Source organism: Dermacentor andersoni, chromosome 4 (assembly GCF_023375885.2).
Source record: "Dermacentor andersoni chromosome 4, qqDerAnde1_hic_scaffold, whole genome shotgun sequence".
Taxonomy (NCBI): Eukaryota; Metazoa; Arthropoda; class Arachnida; order Ixodida; family Ixodidae; genus Dermacentor; species Dermacentor andersoni.
Genome location: NC_092817.1, coordinates 179,882,335 through 179,904,856, shown reverse-complemented (window position 1 = coordinate 179,904,856; position 22,522 = coordinate 179,882,335). Strand labels below are relative to the sequence as shown.

Below are 22,522 nucleotides of genomic sequence, written 5' to 3'. Positions count from 1 at the left end.
AAGAGGGTTCCACCATGTAGGTTTGCGAACACTTTATCTTTAGTTTGTAGCGGGTACGATGCCGTCGTCGCTACTGCATTAACAGTACTCCTGTAGTCACCAAAGACGCTGAGTGTACCATCGGTCTTCCGAACAAGTACTAATGCAGTTGCCCATTGGGTATGCTGCGTTGGTTTTACGATAGCTTGGCGACGTAGACGATCAAGCTCGTGATCCATAAGTGCTTTCAGCGCCACTGAACTCGGGTGAGCCTTGCAAAACTTCGCCATCGCACCGTCTTCGAGTTCCAGGTAAACAATAGGACCCGTATTGCTGCCAATATTTTCCTTGAAGACGTCTGAATGTCATCCCAAGACCTCTGTAATCTCTGGTGTTGGCTCTCCAACGTGGTTGATCCCTTTCACCTGAATGTGAAGTGCCGAAAACCAACTCTTCCTAGGAGGTTGCACCTGGTGCCCTTCATAACCAACAACCGCAGCAGGTAGTCCTTTGATCTCAAGCTCACACGACCTTGGGCGGAGCCCAGGATGTGTAATTCTTCACCTGACCATGTGCACAAGTTGAGTGCCTCACTTGAAAGCCACAAAGTGTTTTTCTTCCACGTCCGTAGTCCGTGTCCTCGCTTATCAGGGAGCATGCCACACCTGTGTCCACCTAAACCTAGACTGGCTTTCCTTCCGCTCTCAAGTCCACGAGGAAATTGAGGAAGTGTGTACGTACACTCACTGTGTGCAGCTTGCAGCAGGACTCACTGACAGGTAGTGGGTTGGCGCTGTGTGTCCGTTGCTGCTTGTTTTAAGAGCGTGATTCCGTGTTTTTCTTTTTCTTCGAGATGCCGGCACGCCCGATGTGACCTTTCTTGGAACAGAAACTCTATTGAATTTGTCGGCTGCCTTGAATTATCATGTTTCAGGGTCGTTGAAGCCGTCGCATCGGTAGCAGTGTCGTACTGAGGTATGCTTGCCTCCTGGCTTGATTTGCGACGTCCTGTTAATTTCCCCTGAGTTTGCCACTCCCTTGCTTCCTCACTGATGCCTTGACGCACTTGACGCACAGGGCTGTGCCCAGCGCGTCGAAATGTCAGGCCTTTTTCTACGAACAGTCTCGCCGGAAGATGTTCGTCCCAGACGCCGCAAACGAACCTGTCCCGGAGTATCACACCTTGGGGCGGCATAGTTGGATTCGCTGCGGAAGCGGTCGTTTGGGTGTCAGGCGAAGTCGTCGATATTGTAGCCGAAGGCGCACTCCAAATTTGCAGTCGGCTGTCGAGGTTCTGAGGGTCGCAGCTCAGCTGCTGATCGACTCGTCTGGCCGTTGGCCACGTCTTTGAAACACGTACCGGCTCTAAAGCTCGGATATCCGGATGTTGAAGTGCCACCTGAGAAGTGTCGCTAAATCATTGAAGTTGACTTCTCCCGGGATCGTCGGCGCTATCAGCGCGCACACAGTGTTCGAAAGTGTCGGCTCCACAGAGCGTGAGGAAAAGTGCCCGCTTCTTCGCTTCGTCGCTGACATCTCTCACCATGAAGTAATTGTCGAAGTGCTGGACCCACGATTCCCAAGATTTGCCCGAGAAAGGCTCGAAAGCGCCGTGCATTTGCCCTGTAGCCATGGCCTTAACTTCGAAAACTTATCCGCTTCGCAAATCCTGCCTCGTCGCCAGTGTTATTTACGGGGTCTGGCCCCCTCGGTGAAAGGAGCGCGCATCGGTTGGTGGCAGAAAACAGACTGAGCTTATTTTCTAGAAGAGACACAGGCGATAGCTGCATGTGTTCGAGGGGGCAAACACTCGGTCTCTGTCCGGTAGCCGAGATGCTAAGGGCGACGGAGGATTCTCAGAACTGGACTCGGGACTGGGTCGCTTCCTCTTTCTTCCGTGATGGTGCTTCGTCCAGCCGAGGAGCCGTGGTGCGTCACTTGAACACAACGCACGCTTTTGCCAGCACAGCTGCAAAAATTGCGCCACCGCGCCGGACACAACCGAGCACATAATGATGTATGTTGTTGCAACATTACGTGGTAGCAATGTAAAAAAAAGCACGACATAAAGGCATCTGTAGTCATGTTAGAGTGCCGCACACACAAATACCACGTTGAAAGCGGTAACAAAATATCCAAAACCAGGGAGCGATCAGCGCGACGACACCCCTAAGCCGCTGCAGCAGCAGCCGTATTGATCACTATGTAATGATGACGGTATTAGTTTTGATTTTGCCAGGGCCACTTCTCAGTCGTATCGTTGACAAAGCCACTGCTCTTATTTTAGTCGCATCGTTGAAGGTACAATTTCCGTTCTCTAAGTTTATATAGGTGTTCTTTGGTGACCGGCTCATTTGTGACACGTTGTGCTGTCCTTCTGGCACTGCCCAACTGATCGACGACGATGCGGATCCATAGCCGATTCTAGCGTCCGAAAAACACATCGCAGGCGTAGGCGAGCATTCCGTCGAACGCTTGCACGGGCTTAACAGACCGTTTATAGTGTCCTTGTGTATGGTGTCGCTCCCACACGTACTCAGTGCTTCCTCTCTCCCTTTCTTCCTCTTTCTATTCCCCTTTCCCCCACCCCCAGTGTAGGGTAGCAAACCGGATGCTGTTCTGGTTGACCTCCCTGCCTTTCCTACCCTTGTTTTCTCTCTCTCTCTCCGTCGAACGCTGACGGCGTTCACACTGATACACGAAGGATAGCAATTAGAGGACGCGTTTGCTATTCGCTACTGTCACGAAGGAACTATGGGGAGGCTAGAGAAAAGGCGCGCGCTCTCATGCAATCGAGTTGAGAGGATGGGCCACAAGGACACGGGGGGGGGGGGGGGGAGGTGTAGGGGGGTTGCTGGTTCGTTCAGGATCCACGCACATGGATCAGTATTGTCGACCGTTTCTACATGATTTCTCTTCAAGAGGAACGAACCCTCTCAGCAAAAAACAAAAAAAAATATTGTGTGTAACAGACTTTTTTTTTTCGCATTGCTGAGTGTTCGTTTTACATTCAGCAATGTAAGCTTTAGTAAAGCATTCGACTGTATGACTTTTGAGATTTTATTGAATAAACGACCTTTCAACGGAATTCACGGTAACGCTCTTGAGCTATTTAATACTTAGCTAAGCAACAGAAACCAGTTAGTGTACATTGGCGGGGCGTAATCCTCTTTTCTCAGCGAGTTAATTGGGGGCCCCGCAGGGCAGCGTATTGACACCTTTCCTATACATAATGCCTTTAGTAATGATATTGTCAATACGGATAAGACACGTTTCATTATACATGTGGATGACGTTACTTTACTTATTTCTGGACAGACCGCAGATGAGTTCACAGTAAGATGTAACTTATTTACCTGGCTACTCTCTTGGTCTCTTTCTAAGGGGCTACAGGTTAATCTGCCAAAATAAAGATGTGCTGTTCTACGCGAAAACTAAGCTTCCCAATTCAAAGAACGAAACATGCATGGTGGGCAAGAACAGAATTTGTTGACGAACTTAAGATGCTTGGTGTCACACTTGACTGTTAGCTTTCCTGGGACAAGCACATTAATAAGGTTTGCAAAAAGCTTTCATCTGCAGCAGGACTGATATCACGCTGTCGCGCTCTTCTTCTTGTGCGCATTAAATTTTATATATATTATGGTCTTTTTCAATCACATCTTACTGCAATTTTGTTTGGCCAACGAATACTTCTGCCAACATCACCAAGATTATGACACTTCAAGAGAGGGTAGTTCATCACATAGCGAATCATACCTACTCCACGAATACAGAATATGCTTTGCGCGCATATTGTTCCTGCAACATATATGTACGAATTTTGCATTGTAGCTTCCTTCCTCTTCTCATCGATTGCATTTCGGGAATTTCTAAGCAGATTCGCATCATGACAATTTCAAAACAAACATGTTAACACTACGAGTGATCCTACGTGGTTCCTCCCAGACTTCCACGCAAATTATAAATTGCAGATGTTAAAACACAATTTACCTGTATAATAAAGAAACTTGCCGACATTCATCATCCCACTTTGGTTCAACTAAGACAATATTTTTTCGTGGACAATTCATTTGCCATTTTCCCTGTGCTTAAGCTGCCAGTATTTTAGTATATTATAAACGTTATTGGGTATCCTTGTTTACTTTACTTACATTATTGTGTATATTCAATGTTGTGTAATCAGATTATCTTGTAGAAACTATATCCATTCTTATCGCTTTGTTCTGCTTTATTTTGTATTTCGGGTTTCAGTTTGAGTTTATTCTATTCATAGCTTCATCACTGTCTGCTTTACCGGCATAATATATACACTATTGCGTAATTGCCACATTTGTAATATATTCAGCCTTTTGTTATCCCTTATAATATGCTTTCACGTTCCTTGGCTAGTGACGACAGGTTGAAACTACTGCCTCATGACGGCTTTTAGGGCCTAGTGAAGCTGTTTAGACCAGCGTTTAGCTCTAGCACGTATTTCAAATTTGTATTTTGTAAAAAAAAATAAAGCAGTTTTGATTTGATTTGATATGTATCTCATCAACAGATGTTTCGCCATACCATGGACAAAGCGATTCTTTATCTGCCCTTAGAAATATATGCACATACCACAATTTTAAGAGCCTGAGTGACACTACTAATGGCAAGAAATTGACAAAGGCAAATGTCGCGAGACTGCTCAGCGCTTAGCAAGTCCATTTGTACATGCGATTTGCAGCAGGGGTACGCGTCCGATAGATATTTGATTCCTCGATCGGCATTGAGGAGATTAATTTTTTTCTTCTTGGGATACAAGTATGACAAGGTGGCCGGCGACGACCGGGTACCAGAAATGGCAAGACGCATTGAGCATCCTCCGTGATAAACTTTAAGCGCTGTGAAACTATTATTCAGTAAAATGCACTTACTCAAGAATTGTGTTCAATATAGGCGATTCAATATTAACTGCCAATGAACATGACATACGAGTATACGCTTGCGATTTCACAATATCGCACCACCAATGCAGGTTCGAGTTTCGCCTATTCGCTGGCAGTACATCTCGCCACATCGTGTACCAGTACCCAAACCCGGATGTGAAGGGCAGTAAGCAACCGATCGCCTGGCGCAAGTTCAATGACCAGGACCATCCTCTCGAAGCGCCGGTCGCCAATACCCTCGTGCGCTCGGGAATGCGCATTCTTCGCATCACCTATGATGAAAACCTTGATATACAGGTGACACTAAAGAGACGAGAACAAAGCATTTGCGCAGGATGTCAGCAGTGCGCAATTTTCGTACAGGTTTCCTAGTATAACTGCGTTACTTTCTGACGAGTACATAAAGCGAAAACAGAAAGCCTTAACCGGTTTCTTCTTTGGTTTATGTCTTTGTTGCTATGCGTACTGCTATACGTTGAATCATGCGGAACCAATGAGCCCAATCTGTGCTGCTTTCGTAGCATTGTTTGTAATAAGTTTCTATGCTACTTATGCTTTACTACAAGAAGCCCGATAAGGTAAGGTATTAGTCGCGCTGCCTTGACAACGGTTAGAAATTTTATATCACTGCGAGGCTCCAAGGTATGTACTAGAAACGGATACTATGTCAGCAGCAATTCAGGGTGCGAAGGAAAAACACGACGACGATGATATAAAACAAAGAAAAAGTATGGTGGAGGCAACGGTTTCAGGAATATGAAGGCATTAACATGATCCGCATTAAATTCTCGAGTCCCCAAAATTAAGGAAATGCGGCACAGAAAACCATGGACGAAACACTAAATTATTAAAATTGGAAGTGAACTTAAGCCCCACGGTAAGCATGGAAGCAATTGGTACAAGATAACTAAATGTCGCTTTCGAACAGATTGAAAGGAGGAGTCGTGTGGCTACCGAACATACTGGAAAATAAAGAATATGCGGTGGAATTGGGGGAGCAGCAATATATGCTCAGTTGCTGTAATTGGAGCTCGTTGAGAAAATCACAGACGTATTAAAGAATATATTTAATAGTACCAATCTAATCGTAGGCACGGCTTTCAATGTCTTTCACGTGAGTTGTAAAACATCGAGAATGGTGACAAATATGCGAGTCAATCCCAAGTGACGGAAGAAATAAGAAAGGTCCGTGATGCTTGGCACAGTGAGTTGCTGAGGATGAAATTAATTTCGGAATCATCGAGCGCTTACCTGCGCGGCCGGACGGCGAAGGCACGCATGTAACAATCATCCGCACTCACGCATCTAGCAATTCGTTGGGGCAGCCAATCAACGCTAGCACGCATTCTGCGGCGAAACCTATTCTAGTGCGTGTTCTACGGATGTTGCAAGTCCGCGGCCTGCACCTTTCCATGCATTGCCAACATCATCCGAACTGGCGCTGACCCACTCCCCAAAGGACACAATACCATCGTGTCTACATCGACCCCCTCTCCACAGAGATGGTGAATGTCGGTCCCTGATGCTTTTTCCCTTCCGTGCCGAAATTTCCAGGTCTTCCACGTCTTTCTGTACCACCGCCTCGTTGCGTGCGGCCCTGCGTTGATCGAGCAAGGAAACTTGCTATGTGGAGCTAGCGACTAGTTGCATCTCAGCGCCTTTACCATGCGACATACCCTGCACCCCAAGGTCTCTCGATGTCATGACCTCGAACCACTGCATGCCACCTAGAAGCGCCCACTGCGGAACTCACGTGAAAGACACCGTTGCTGCTGCGCAGACGCAACCTCCCCTCTTGAATTGGTGAACTCCTCGCGGGACAGCCCCGCCTCTGATTGTCGTGTGTTGAGGTATGGTATGGATATCAGGTCGGGGGCCTACTCCATATGTCCATGCCATGTGGAAGATCAATGCGTGTTTTCCGCGGTGTAAACATTTATGTGGGCTTGTCGCGTGGTACATACCTGTGGGGAGACTTGTTGGTTCGAAGTCGCCACCAAATTGCTCGGACTTCTTTTCACCTGAGAGTGCAGCTCCAACCCGGCTGACAAAATAGAGCTGGTGATGCGGGCGAGAAATGCCGCCACGGGCATGTGGTTGAAGCACTAAGGAGGCCTCCCACTGCGCGGAGGAAGAAAAAGGCGCGCTGGCTTCATTCACGTCTTGTTCCGAGAAAAGTTTAATCACAAACACTCCCCTCGTGCGAATTACCACGCATTACGCCTTCGACTTTCTGCGGCAATGATAGTATTCTCTGGCGCTATCTGCATTGCCAGTCACAGACCATTACAGCCCTTGTCTCATGATGTCGCTGGGATCACAGGGAACGTCTTCATCCCATCACCATGCTGGAATGCCACAAGTGTAGCTCTACGTTTTTTTTTTCGCAAATGTAGGAAAGGTGGTATGATACGTCCGCCACCACCACGTCGCCTTAGCGTAACTGCAGCTATGAGCAGGGGAAACTTGCTTTGCTTCAGTTTAACCTTCTTTAGAAATGTATATCGCGTTGAGAGAACTTTTTTAAGATCGGAAAGCATGTTTATGCGCGTTAATTATAACTGGACGCACTCAGCAGCGGCGGAGCAGCAAATGTGAACGGAAACAGCAATTGTTTCTGGAAGGAAAGGGTGTCCGAAGGGCATGGTGTTTCTTAGTACAGTAGGATTCCTGTGCAAAAAGGTGTGGAAATACTGTTAAGCAGTAATAACGATTCTTCGACGTCTCGTAAAATTTCTAACTTTTCTTACAAATTTCTCCCACTTCCTGCAGTTTTACATTGATTCTGAGCCTTTAATGGGTAAACGGCTGATTTTCATCGACCAACTGAACCGGGTGAGCATCACGACGGACAACGGGTACGTTTTCGAAGGCCACTACACGGCTGAGGATCCATCTGGCCCTTTCGACCTGGTAAGTCTCGCAATTCCTCTAAAAACTAATTTTTTTTTCTACGCTTTCACGTCATACATTTTCGAGCGTCACTTCAATTTCCACCTACATCGCATAGCTCTCATTCACGTTAATGTTTATATTCGCTCTCACTTGCTAAATGTGCGCAAACAGCTTACAGCCATTTATTTAGAAGGCTCGCAAAATAAAATAGGCGTGTCTCGTTTGCTTGAGTCGTCCTAATCCATTGAATGTACGCCTCATGGGATAAAAATGGCGTCATAACTACGATTTTTGTTCTCAGATGGGAAATTCGCCTTGGCGGTATATAATTTTCGATGTACTTGATGGTGCGAACAAACAAAGTAGCGAGAGCGAATCCTTGCCGTTAGGGCCATATTCGCCCACTTTAGCATTCCACCGCAAGTAAAATGAGAAAACGCTCCACCATTTCACAGTACAGCAGCAAAAGAATATGCGTAATCGCCGGGTTTCACTCACAAGATATCACCATCGGTGCAGCCAAAGGCCAATGAAGATGCTGACTGATTTATGCGGATGTTCAGAAAACATTTCCATGACGGCTAATTCGAACAATAATTTGGAGAAACGAGTTAAATATGTTTGTGATATCACTATGCTCCGCAAAGCAAGAAAGAGCAGCAAGGACCCAATATGAACTCTCGTTTAGTAGACCCACGAGTAATCATCTCGCACACTACTCCAATGCGAAGAGTACGCTTGTTTTCATAGAGTATTCCGTGTTATGCACTATGAAATAGAGGAGCCAAGGCAACTGATCAGTAATGGACCGGATTGGTCCCTTTTAATGGAACGAATAATGATGATGAATGACGGTCTACAGGATGGGCGCAAGATCTTCTTCTATACAATTTTCGGCAGTATTTCCATTTTTGTTTCACATGATCACCTGATCAATTTTTTTTAACCGCATCATTATAAATCAAATACTGAAAAATAAAATGCTTCATGCCATAGAACCACGTCTTGAACTTGGTGTTTGGAGGAAAGAGGCACCGGTCATAGTGTTTCCCGTAGTTGAGAAAAACAAAAGCGGTTAACCAGAAACATCGTCATAACAGGGGCTAGATTTAAATGCCTTTTATATCTGAATGGTGGCGAATCATACGTACATTCTGCAGATGATTTTCGACATCTAAATTTGCAGTGGAACACGAGCAAATGCTTCTCACGACAGTGCGAGATGACTTTATCAATTTCGGTTGTGGAGTTCCCCACCTACATTTTACCTTCATAAATCTGGTTTTTCCAAACTAACCTCTGCTCTTTTTGTAATGAACCAGGAACTATTGACGATTTCTTTCTTTGTGGCCGCCGTTCCTCCCCCCTTCGCAGATAGTTCCTCATATTTCCAACTGGAAATCAGGGTCTAGCACTTACAAAACCGAATATTTAAGGTTGCACTGCTCGGCGTAGGCAACTCCCACTGCTACACGTAAGATTGAACAGGACTCAGGCAGTCACGCTACGTTTACTGCAAACCGGGACGTACCCCACTCCGTATTTCATAAATAAAATTCACCCCGAAAGAGAAATTAGGAAAGAATGTAACGTGTGCGATGGCATCATTGACATCAGACACATGCTGGCGGGCTGTCCAGCGACTCTCGCCGACACCGAAGAAAAATGGCTTTACTGGCACAAGATGGCATCAAGCTCTTCATATCAAGGTCAACTACGGGCTGTCCAGAGGGTCCACGATGACGCCATAAGGCTCGGCCTGGCGGTGCCGATGTGGACGCGGCCCGCCTCGGTCTGAACAGACCGGGCTTCAGGACACTAATAAAGCTTTGTGAATGAATGAATGAATGAATCCTGAGGTTGCCGCACGTGGGGAACTTTATTTTATTTTATTTTTTCCTAAGTTTATGTGTAGACCCTCTATAAACTTGTCTTATCAGTTGTTTGCATAATTCTTCGTTTTGCATGTTTGCCTTTACCCGTTTTAGTATTTTGTTGGCTTTACTTTTCAATAAATTCATTGTGGCCAATCCCCCGTCGGGGGTACGAGCCATGTTTCTAGGCAACAATAACAACAACATCATTGGTGTGTGCCAGTGGTGCTGAGAAACAATAACTTCGTGGGCTGCTCATTTCAGCCACCGAACGTCAGATGCTTCGCTGACCATAGGCCGCACAACCTTGTGTTCTTCCTCTTATGTTTTTGGAACTGCTAGCGCAGGCTAGACGTCCTCAAGTGGCGTGTGATTTTCACCTACATATTGTTAAATTTTGGTGTGGCCACTATAGACGGTAAACATATCCTTCGCCTGAGAAAGGCACAGCTTCAGATGCGGAGGAAGGGGCGGTAGTAGTGAGTGCATAGCTTATGATGCCACGCGGAGGGCCTCTCAGATCACGAAGTTAATGGCGTAGCAGTGCTTAAAGTCGGGACCAGTCGGGACCAGGGCCCAGTCCTGCTTCATTTTTGGGGGACGGGCTCGCCCGCTCTTGGCAGGTCAACAGTAGCATTGCTGTTCGACAGATGCTGCAGGTGCTTTTATTGCCAGTGGTGTCTTGCGCGGGGCAATTCTAACTGCAAAGTTTCGATTAATTATGTATTCGCGACGAGCAGGTTGATGTGGCTGTAGTGAAGGCTGGTTCCGAAATGTCAGTAAAATCGTGCTATTTTTCTTACGGGCTTCTGTTATTTGACCGGTTTCACTGCCGCATCCTGTAATTAAACGCTTCACTCTGATATATATATATATATATATATATATATATATATATATATATATATATATATATATATACCAGTGACCACCCGCGGCCACCCGTTAGGGGCCCCCCTCTACTGAAAGGACACATTCAACTTTGTGGCGTAGGATCTGTCATGTGTCTTCGGCGTCATTCACGAATACGAATCAACCCCAACTCGCTCAGTTCTTTATCTTATGAGATAAGCCTTGTGCTTCAAAAGCCAAGGTGCTGTACGACCACACACAGCCTGTTAGCATCGTGCTCCGAAAGGGGCGAAAGTGAGTACCAATTGATTCAGTAGTACGTGAATTATTTAAAATAGAAAACACTAGGTTAACCAGCCATTCGGAGCGTTAAGGCTGAACGCCCACACCGAAAGTGCTGAGGTGACGTTGACGTAACTCCGCCCATGCTAGCCTAGCAGAAATGAAAATCGGGCCAGTTGACATTGGCCAGACATGATATACTCTTGAGACACATAAGAGAAAAGGCGAATGCAACAGACACGTGAATTGCTGCACTCACAAGCATTCACCTGCTTATATGACCCAATTTATTGATCCATAAAGCAAGTTCACTTCGCCACAGCAAATGACGATTGTGTGGAGCGCTCCCACATGGGAACGCAAAGCGTTAAAAAAAATCGAAGGTGCTTAAGCTTCACGTTTACGAGTAGAACGCGATAGCATTCAAAGATCTCAGACTGCTTCTCACGCTTCCAGGCAAATGGAGCTTATGTGACCGTAACGTCTACTGGGAAACGCTGGTGGCGAACGCTATGCACGAAGGCGAGCTTTCTGGTAGAAACGCGGCCTCTTGCGTCGGCCGATCTAGCTGGTAGGGCATAGCCACACCAAAGAAGTTGCACCATTGTCAGGTTTATGCTATTGTTTCGCGCTTTTAATATTTAAGTCTGGGAATATTTAACATAAAAGGACATGCGCTGTCGGTGTTTTGTTTCATGACATTTGTTTGTGGGCTGTCATTCTCAAAATTCTTCAAAATAACTTTGTCAAGAATATAGGACATTGTATGAGCAACTTTAGTGATTGTATGGCATGGCAATATATCTAGCATATGCCGCATGTCATACAGCAAGGCGTGGCATGTACACACACCTAAAGATACACGGCCGTTTTCCTTCGTCGGGACGCCTACGCCGACACCGGGTTTTCTGCGACAGGGGCCGTTAACACTGTAGCGTTAATAAATCAACGTCAGTGCTCAGCAGTAAATAAGCAGCCACTGTATATGCTTATTCGTTTATAGAGCATTTGCAACATAATACTTATACGATCAGCCGGCACGAGCAAGGACAAGGCGCTTTGATATTGAACGCTCGAGTGAAGTGCTGCACTTTTAGAACTGTTAAGAAGGAGAAAGCGGCAGTGGCTTGTACACTCTTAATCAAATGTACACCCTCTGGGGTGTATATGTGCCACGCAACAATAATCATAATCTGTCTTGCTTGCGTTTCCTTTCTTAAAAACGCTGCGTTCGTTACATTCCTGTCGAGAATGATCTGTCATGCTGATAACGCGCATACCGTTCGTGACTTGGAGCTACCGGGCTCGCAGCGATAAAAGAAAAAGAAATGCGGGTAAGGCAGATGACGGCTATTGTTGTGTGGCCAATATACTCCCCAAAGGGTGTTATTTTGCTTAACAGAGTAGGTTTGACAGGTTTTGTTGGCAGAAGAAAGATGGCAGTTTTCATAAGCAGGTGTAGGCTGATAGCATTCGAATCACAACGAAAATGAGTTCACAATAACACGGGACTCTACGTTGAGTCATATTTTGATTGATTATTTGGAGTAGTGCTGCTATCAAGGCTACTCAAGTCGACGCAGCGAAGGAAGTTTGACAAGTACACTCACATGTGAGCAAGATCAACAGCTGTCGCCAGTAAACTTTCTGTTCTACCGCGTCTGGATGACACTGACAGCGAAATATGCTCGCTCAAAACGACACTGACTTGCCCACCTTGCCTAACTTGCCCAGCAAAACCACGAGAACACCTCATATGACATGATGTGCATGCACTGATTATGTGTGATTGGGCCGAATAAGAGAGAAATAAGTATTTTTGGTCTTACGATCTTTTTAGTCATTAACCATCGGTTATTCGTCAAAATGTCTTGGACAGTGCCCACTTCGGCTGCCTCACACGCGGCGTAAAAAAAGAATTACCACGTCCCAATTGCTTGTACGTACGTATGATTGGCGAATATGTAAAAAAAATTTGAATTTTTTTTAACTGGTCGAAGACCGTCAGAAGAGCCCAATATTAAAAATATAGAAGGGGCTCCATTATCGACATTCCACTATTTTCATCGAGGTCTCACTTAGTCGCGATGTGTACAAAATGGTGCTAATGGCCCCGTTTTGCTTTGCCAAGGTTGTGCATACTTGACGTTTTGACTACACTCTTACACTCTCAGGCAAAGTTACAACTCTTGGGGCGTATCTCTGCCGCACAACAATGCACTCTAAGAAAAGTTTACAGCCTTTGGAGTGTATATTTGCCACACAACAACAATCGTCATCTGCCTTGCTTGCGTTTCCTTTCTTGAAAACGCTGCGCCCACTACTTTCCTGTCGGGAATGCTATGTCATGCTGATAACGCGCATGCCATTCGTTACTGGGAAGTATGCATTCTAAAAACAGTTGCACCATTTGGGGTGTATATTTGCCGCACAACAATAATCGTCATCTGTCTTGTCCGCATTTCTTTCTTTAACGCGGCGAGTTCGGTACTTTTCAGTAAGAAACGGCATGCGTTAACAGCATGACATAGCTTTCTTGACAGAAAAGTAAGTTGAATGCAAACAAAATTGAATTTCTAGAAGCGAGAAGAGCATTAAAACAACGCTGCAGGTCACCACTCGATGATTGCGTTGCCGGTTACGTACATTTCAAGTCAGGAAATTGGTATAAACTTAGAGGCAAGAGTTCTACGTTAACTGGCCCTAGATTTCCCGGTTACAAGTGTACTATCCTCGAGAGAGAGAGATAAAACTTTGTTATGTCCTTGATGGGGGTTCAGGGGTGGCGGGGGTCGGAAGACTAGCCCCCAATCGCCCCCTTCATCAGACGGCGGCCAGTCCTTGCTTTCTGGCGGCGTACGCGGCCATCCGGACGGCCCAGAGCTGCTCCTCTGGGTCCAAGCTGAGCAGCAATGTCTCCCACTGCTCGGCCGTAGTTATGCGTGTGTTAATGCGGGAGGTGTTGGTGGGTGAGGCTTTGGGGCATTGCCAGATAATAGGATCGAGGTCAGCGTGGGCCTCGCACGCTTTGCAGAGTGGGGAGTATGCATCGGGGTACATGCGGTTGTAAAGCACGGATTTCGGAAAAGTTCGTGTCTGAAGGAGTCGCCAAGTGGTAGATTGAGACTTATTCAGTGTTTTGTGTGCTGGGGGGTAGCGTAACCACTCGCTGCGGTAGTGCAGGAGAATTTCTCTCAACCTGACCATTCGGTCCCGCGCGTGACCGCGATGCAGAACAGAGGGCTGGTCGGGATCGGAAGACGCAGGAGAAGGATGATGCACCCGTTGTGCGAGAGCTCGGGCGGCATCGTGGGCGGCTTCGATTCCAGCCAGACCCGAGTGACCAGGGGCCCAGATGATCTGCACGCGGCGTTGCCTTGAGGGAGGAGTGCCAGAGAGAATCTCCTGCGCTTGGGGTGCTATCAGTCCTCTTGTGTAGTTACGAATGGCCGTTTTTGAATCCCTTATGATGCAGTGTGCATTGGTAGCCGCGTAGGCCAAAGCGATGGTCGTTGTTTCTCCTACTTAGGGTTGCGTGGTGAATATTGATGCGGCCGCGGCGAGGCGGTACTGCGAACCCGCGACTGCGACGACCGCCGTGGCGTTTTGGTTGGGGTATTCTGCTGCGTCCACGTAGGTTACGTCAGCGGCTTGGTCGTAGCGCTATTGTAGTCGTTCAGCTCGTTCTGCACATGGCTCCGGATTGTGTTCATGGTGCATATTGCGAGGTATGAGTGGGATGACTAGTTGAGCGCGAATGTTAGGAGGGATGGGTATTTTTGGTCCGAATTTGGTGGTGTAGGTTATGCGTAGGGTGCCTAGAATGTGCCTGCCCGTGGTGGAATTCGCGAGTCGTTCGTACTGGCTAATACGCTGCGCTTCAATAAGCTCGTCTATGGTGTAATGAATGCCGAGGGCGTCCAGTTTCTCGTTAGAGGTAGTGATGGGAAGATGTAGGGCTTGTTTATAGGCCCTATTGATCATGGTGTTGAGTTTGAGCTCGTCAGTTGCATTGAGGCTAAGGTACGGGGCGACATAGGTGATCCTGCTCAGGGCGTAGGCGGTTACCAGGCGTATAAGGTTGCTTTGTTTCATGCCGTGATGTCGATTTCCGATGCGTGCAATGAGGCGAGTGGTTAGGTGTACATGATTATCTAATTGCTTGAGTATCTCCGTGTTTCTGCCGTTTTGTTGGATGCGTTAGCCAAGGTGTCTCAACTCTTTGGCATCGCCACGGAAAGTACGATGTCTTGCCATCAAGACTTTCCTTGTCGGGTTATTGGGATATGCACTCGTCATTCAGGCCTCATAGTTTTTTTTCTCAACAATTAAGTTCGAGTTGCCGTATTTTATTTTTTATTTCATCATTCATTTTTACGAAATGGTTATTACTTGATTCTAGATTATCGCTGCTCAAATTTTGTGTCACTTATTTTACATTTCTTTCTTGTATTATGTAGGACTACCTTGTCCTTTTCTAGGCCGCCAGAGTGGGTTTGAGCCACTGACTATTTGTCCCCCTCCCCCCCCCCCCCCCCCCGACAAAGGCAGCTCGGTCGGTGACAATTTAGTCGGTGGTATTCAGGCAAATGCCAATAATTCCCAGACGAGTGCTGAAGTCGCGCGTTCAGTGCATCACTTTCAGGACCTAACAGCCCGTTGGTTCGTGGCGTTCGTCTTGACACCCACAATCTCATTTATGAATAGTAAGGAACGTGCCAACAGCTGTGGGAATTTAGTCGCGATGATTTTCCAAAGACTCCGATGTGAATTTTCATGAAATTCTACTGCGTTAAAGGTGTACGTATATAAATGCGCCGAGAGATGCTGGCCGAATTGTTGAAGTTTGTAACAAAATGATTTTTTTCTATAATAAACACATACACCTACTCTTTAGCTGTTAAAAGAAACTTCGTCTTGTCTTTGCAGAGGGGTTTCGAAACGTCGGCCACGCCGAAGCTCGCCCCTGGTGCTTACATTGAAATCACTGGAATCGCAGATGGAGGCCCCGAGTAAGTCCTGGTCAAACACCACTTCTTTATTAGGAGCAAAGCCACAATCCGCCCCATGGTATAACATCCGTCTAAAGCGCCTGTCTAATAAAAAGAAGCGTCTGCACAAATTACCCAGAGGTTCACCTAACATAATCCGGTGGACCAAATACAATCTGGTGGCAGATTAGTTTGTAGCCGCATTTAAAGAAGACAAGGATCACTTTCTTGGCCATACCTTGCCATCAATGCTTAAAACCGATACCGAAAAATTCTGGCGCGTCATTAACCCCAAGGCTGTTGCCATGATAACCTTGATGGAGAGCTCTGGAAATTTTATTCCAGCTAATGAATGAGCGTCCCCACTTAAAGATGTTTTCGTGAATAACTTCTCATCAACTACAGACATTACACTTCCATCTACGCACGACTACGATTACCAATCAATGTTTCCCATAATCATTGAGCCAACAGGCGTCGTATCAATTATCTCATCGTTAAAAATTATCTTCGGCTCCAGGACACGATTTAATAAACGCGAAATTTTTGAAAAGCACTAGCGGTTACTCTTCCATTTTTCTAGCAATGATATTGCACCAGTCTCTAGATAAGGGTTTTTTGCCTGCTAAATGGAAGATAGGGAAGGTGATCCCACTCCATAAGTCGGGTGACAAGCATTGTCCATATACCTATCGCCCTCTCTCGCTCACTTCCAATCCATGTAAGATGTTAGAACATATACTTGCCTCTAATCTTGCTACCTTTCTTCAATTTAATTCATTCTTTTCACCATCGCAGCATGGCTTCCGCAAGACGCATTCATGTGAAACACAACTAGTTTTATTTACACATAAGCTAAACGTCATTCTTGACAACTCTTCAACTGCCGACTAGATGTTTTTTAGACTTTGAGAAAGCGTTTGACAAAGTGTGACATAACCTTCGTATGTTTAAGCTGCATCGAATTAACATTGATCCCAGACTGGTTGCATGGCTTGAGTGCTTTCTTTCTAACCATTCACAGTTTGTCTTTGCTAATCACTCAAACCCACAGCCAAGCAGAGTACAGACCGGCGTACCTCAAGGGTCGGTGCTTGGTCCCCTCCTTTTCTTAGTTTACATAAAGGATCTACCCTCTTGTGTTGCCTCTAACATTCATTTATTCCCCAATGATTGCGTAATCTTCAGGGAAATAATATAGGACACTGATATATCTTCTCTTCAAATCGACTTTAACGCTATTTCTACTTGGTGCCAATCATTGCCAATGGAATTGATAACAAAAAATATAAATTTATGCGCTTGTCCAGAACTTCTAACCAGCTTCCTTCTTACTATGTTACTAATCTCCCCTTAGACTCTGTTTTATCGTACAAATATCTTGGTATCCCTATTACTGGCAACCTCTCGTGGTCCGTGCACGCTTCTTATGTAATTAAATACGCTAACCGCATGCTGGCAGACCTAAAACGCAATTTGTCTAAGGCGCCCTCTTCCCTAAAATTAATGCTATACAAGTCATTAGTCCGCCCAAAGCTCGAGTACGCAGCAGCACTTTGGGATCCCTTTCAGAAAAACCTAATTCACGCATTAAAAATGGTACAAAATAACTCTGCTCGTTTCGTTTTTTCTAATTATAACCGAACTGCCAGCACTTCTGTAATGAAATTAAACCTTGATTTGTCATCTTTACCCTCTCGGCGTAAAGACCTTAGACTTTCCCTTTTTCATAAGATATTTCATCATCCTTCCCTTCGCGATGAACTTATCTACCCTCCTCAATACGTTTCATCAAGGTTAGATTACAATAACAAAGTTGGAATTTCATTATGCCAAACCAATGTCATGTCTCATTCATTCCTTCCGCGTACATCGGCTGAGTGCAATCGCCTACTCGCTTCAACCGCTACTATTGTTGACCATGAGCACTTCATGGCAGTATTAGGTAAGATTGTATAAACAGGAGCCTTTCAATCATGTTCTTGTACTACCGATTGTATCACTGTTTTGTATTACCGTAACACTGTATTACTGCACCGTATGCACCATTTTTCATTTTATTAGCCAGCACTATACAATAACACTCAGATAGCATTGTATAACCTAGAGCCATCTATTTCTGTACTACTAACCATTTTCCTGCACTGTAATTTTTCTGTATTTGATGTAACCACTCCCCTCTTTAATGCACCTGGCCCTGACAGTACACAAAATAAATAAATAAATAAATAAATAAATAAATAAATAAATAAATAAATAAATAAATAAATAAATAAATAAACAGAGCTCATATATGCCTACTCTAGTGATTACGTCTCCTGCTCACATTGCACAAAACAACAGCCTAAAATGCGCAACGGCCAGTAAGACTGTATCCGCATTGTCGCTCATCCTTGGAAACCTCTGAAGTGACCGATAAAGGAGAAACTGACGTAATATTGAAGAAAGCCCGCGTGATAGCAGCATTCTGCCACTTCATTAGAAACAAAATATTCTTCTCAGCCTTTTGGAAGAGGACGTTTGCGCCACTGGGCTGCTTCTCATTACCTCTTAAATATTTGCCTCGTTTGGCTGCACTGCATAGCTTTGCCCACTCTCTGCAGTTTCCCTGTAATTATACTCCGCGCCTATGGTACCACGAGCATTTCCCAGCCTATATGTAAACTCAGCGATGATGGCAGGATTAAATTAAAATGTAGGCTATCTCCAAGGTTGCTTCTTTTTGCTTATTCACTGCATAGCGGATAGATTGAACTACGAGTTAGGCCTCGCTAATTTTGTTACGCTAGCGCTGATGCGAATTTCTGCGAATAGATGAATAAGCGAACACATACGGCTCATTTTCCTAACTCATAACAGCTGTTCACAGTTGAGCATAGTGCCACATGCTGTACATGTGCCCAAAGGAACTAAGAAGCATATTTTTAAATCGCGTGACTGAACGAACGCAGCTGCTTTTGCTGGTGGATCAAACCAGCGAGTACCTCGCCGTGTCCATACGCTAGCTCTACGCATTTCAGTACAAACCAAATTTAAGAAAAGGAAAGTTGTAAATTTCCTGCAGCCTGTGTAACTCTTGCAACTACAGCTGTTGTTTTTGTTATAGAAAGCAGCGAAAATTTCTATTGAACACCGTATATACCTAGAAGAGGAGGAACTCTTCTTAGCAGTATGCGAAACAGCAATTCCACCTTCAAGCCGGTTTTCTTCGCCGTCTATGCATGCAACCTTTAATTGAGGACGTCCGTTCCAACTTGGCATGATGAACTTTCGAGTAGCCATGCCATTTTCAGTTTCTGCGTCAGAATATCAATAACAACCAGTTTTTTTACACACAACATTCACAGAATTTTCTTTGTCGTAACTTTTGTTTATTGTAGGATCCTTTTTTTGTTATTTGCATTAACACTATTCGGGAAGCCGTTTGCTTCGGAGGAACGAGACAGCGCTTTCGGCGGCGCGCCGCACTGTCCTCAGCGTAAACGCACGAATGCAAAACCATTACAACTTCTGCCTGGCTTCTGTTCGATCAGCTGTCGAAAATGCAACTGTGTGTGTGCCAACGCACTACACTCCGTTCGCGCTGCAAAATGTGGAATGATGCAGAAAAGACGTGCGCAGTAGTTGGCTGCAAAAATAGGGACTGGCATAATAGGAAATAAAATGAATCTGTGTCACCAAATTCACGGCTCGCTGCTACATAAGGACTGCTTGTGCTGCCGGCCCTTTTTGAGGCCTGTGTTTCCCTTTACATGAGAAAACCTGACTCATCCGCGAGCGTTGTATTGCTAACACACAAAGAAAGGACTTCAGCCCGGGAACGTTGGCAAGAGTGAGTATACCGCTCTTACACAGTGACACAGACAGCAGTGCCGCTTGCCTGGGATAGCAAGGTTCTCGCAGATTATCTACACGCATCTAAACCTACTGACACGAAAACTTACGCCCAATCTATTGCTAATGTTTCAATAATACCTGAATGAGCGCATACTTCAATCAATGCGCGGAAGCATGGGTGAAGACGCGTACACTAAGACACGAATGTGTGAAGCTGAACGTTTCATGGCGGTCCAAGCAGTAAGCGAGTGACTAGCGACTGTACGCTACAAGCTATTACAAAGTACAGAACATCTACTTTCGAAGCCTTGTACGCAACAAGAGCACGTTTATCGCTACTAGGCACACCACGGGCAAATATACAGAAAATAAACAATTAAATAGTCACCGCACCGAAAAACTTTACTGCGTCAGAAACTTGAAAAGCCGCTGCTTCAGGATGTTTGCCAAGTAAAGAACGAAGATCATAACACATGGATCTTCATTTAATTTAACAGAAGAAAGCGTGTCTACCTTAGAATACACCTGTAGCCGCGCATTTAGTATAAGCATTGTATGCGCTGGTCACGCTGTGTGGACAGAAGTTGATCAGCTAAGAAAGCGCTTACCTGTCCGCCAAATCTGTGGCCAACGCTTCGTGTTGTTCACTCAGTCACCGTCGACAAATCTGTTGAAACAAAGGTTTGCTGCGTGCCATCGGGCATCATGCACATCGATTGTAAACAAAGAAGCAACGGAGGCAGCTGGGACAAGCAATGTACGCGTCACCACGTGATCAAGCATGGCGGTGCCCACGTGATCGCTGCGAATAGTGTGCATATTTTCGAGCATAAAACGTTCCCTGAAAGAATCATTTTGACTTATCCCTGGATTCCATTTCAGACTAAATTTCATGTCTGAATTGACCACGATTCATTCGGCCACGAATGAACGAGTAATATATACACCTACTTTTACTAGTGGGATAACTCGATATTTTCGATCCACCACAGCGAACACGTACCACTTTAACTGCAACGCAACAAATGCGAATGACTGCGTCGCTCTGTTGCGAAAAATGCTTTCCAAATGGTATTTACACTTACGAATCCCATTTATTCTTTGTTCAGTCCGATAGCAGGAACCTTTATAGTCAGAAACCAATTCACATCGATTGTGTGCAGATATCGTGAGGCCTACTTTAAATTTCAGTTCACAAGATCGCGCACGATTCGCGATTTCACGGCTGCTGAAATATGCGCTTGACAGGTGCACAGGCCAACCCTGTTATTCATATTTGTGTTGGACAGTGCACGTTACGATTTAGCGCGCGGAGGTTGCGTCAGATAACTTCAAAGGTTGGCGGCCAGAGTGTAAATTTTGAAACTGCTGATGCTGCTCCAGTTGGCGAGAGCATATTAGCTCAGATGCCCAACAAAGAAAAAAAAAGTCTTGTTTTTTCTGCTCTTTAGGACGAGACCAAAGTATAGGAACCACCAGTGGTTTTGCACATCAGGGAATCTCGTGTGATGTAGTAAGCGCCGAAAATATTTTAAAATATAATCTCTTTAGCAACAGCTTCCGTCTGCATCAGCCGCCGCGCCAGCGACATTGGGTAAGTTGCGCCGCTGAGATGACACCTTGCGCGCGTTCCTGTTACGCAGCGTCCATCTTATAGTAAGCCAGAAGGGGTATCCCGACCAAGAGCCGCAATCAAGGTACGTCGCCAAGATGCCGACCAACAAAGTTATCACATGGTTGGTTCGCTACTACGCGAGGAAGCTGACAATCGACTCGGGGGAGAAGGTTCACGTGTACGAGCACAACTTCCTGGCACCTGCTCGGTTTTGTGTGAAAAATTTCACGGTTTACAACATTTTGATGGTAAGTAGCCTTGTCGCGTTAATCTTACACGACTCTGCTGCTTTTCATTCCAAGTGTAAAGTCATAAATGGACAGGACACATCATTTGCAGTTAGTCTTTCCCGCACTTAAAAGGAGACCTAAATTGATGTTATGTTCCGTCAGTTTAACTACGATGTTTAATGGCATCTATGGACGGAAGCAGAATCAGTTTATTCTCGACGAAAACTGAGATAATTACACAAGTATATACGGAAGGAGATCCCGTACTCAGAAATTGAACTGGGATCTCCTGTGCATGATAAGAATAATAATTTATACAAACAATGACAACGTGCAAAGTTTATCATAAAAGCTTTCAGGAGACAAGACATTAATGAACAGAAAGACAGCAGGCGAATGCATTAAACAATAACAAGGCTTTGGATTAGTCAATAATAGGGAAAACTTCAAGGAGAGCTTATTAAAAACGTGAAAATGAAAATGAAAAAAAAATGCGGAGAAGAAATACAGACAGTTAAAGTTATATATAAAAACCGTAGTACACCGAAAAAGGAAAGTTGAAGGAACCTAAAAGAAAGTTCTTGAGTTGTGCATGAAACCTGTGAGCTTTCAGCAGTATTCAAGGAAATTGTAATGTGTTCCGAAGAGATGAACGTGAAAAGTATAACTGCTCGCCGTAGTTGGTACGAACGCAGGGTAAAATGAAGTTCATGTTCCCTGTAAATGTAGTATTGTTCATATTATTCAGGGATGTATTCAGGAAAGTGGCCAGGTTATATTTTACAAAATCAGTCGCATTAAAAATATTTGGTGCATGTGAAAACTGCTTCGCGCTAATGTTAAGAGGTGAAAATGTTGTTAGGTGAAAGTTTATTTTGAATTACTTGCAACTACGTTAGTTCACTGATCTCTCGAACGCACAACTGAAGATATTGTGTTACTAAAATTGGCGTTGTTTGCGGTAAACACGTCCGGGAAGAACTTGTTACTGCGCTTCGTGCCTCTCGATGACTTCAAAAAATGTCGTAACGTTATCAACGTGTTGGTG

The 22,522-nt window shown here is 45.1% G+C and overlaps 1 protein-coding gene across 2 annotated transcripts in view; it reads left to right on the top strand.

Moving 5' to 3' along the window:
- Nucleotides 1-22,522, top strand: part of LOC126532394 (uncharacterized) — a 56,953-nt gene that overhangs the window by 26,875 nt on the left and 7,556 nt on the right. For both annotated transcript variants that reach the window (XM_055070681.1, XM_055070680.1), the window contains exons 4-7: nt 4,988-5,195; nt 7,671-7,811; nt 15,731-15,813; nt 21,273-21,492. In XM_055070681.1, coding sequence (XP_054926656.1) covers nt 4,988-5,195; nt 7,671-7,811; nt 15,731-15,813; nt 21,273-21,492 — 652 coding nt within the window. The remainder of the gene's footprint in view (nt 1-4,987; nt 5,196-7,670; nt 7,812-15,730; nt 15,814-21,272; nt 21,493-22,522) is intronic.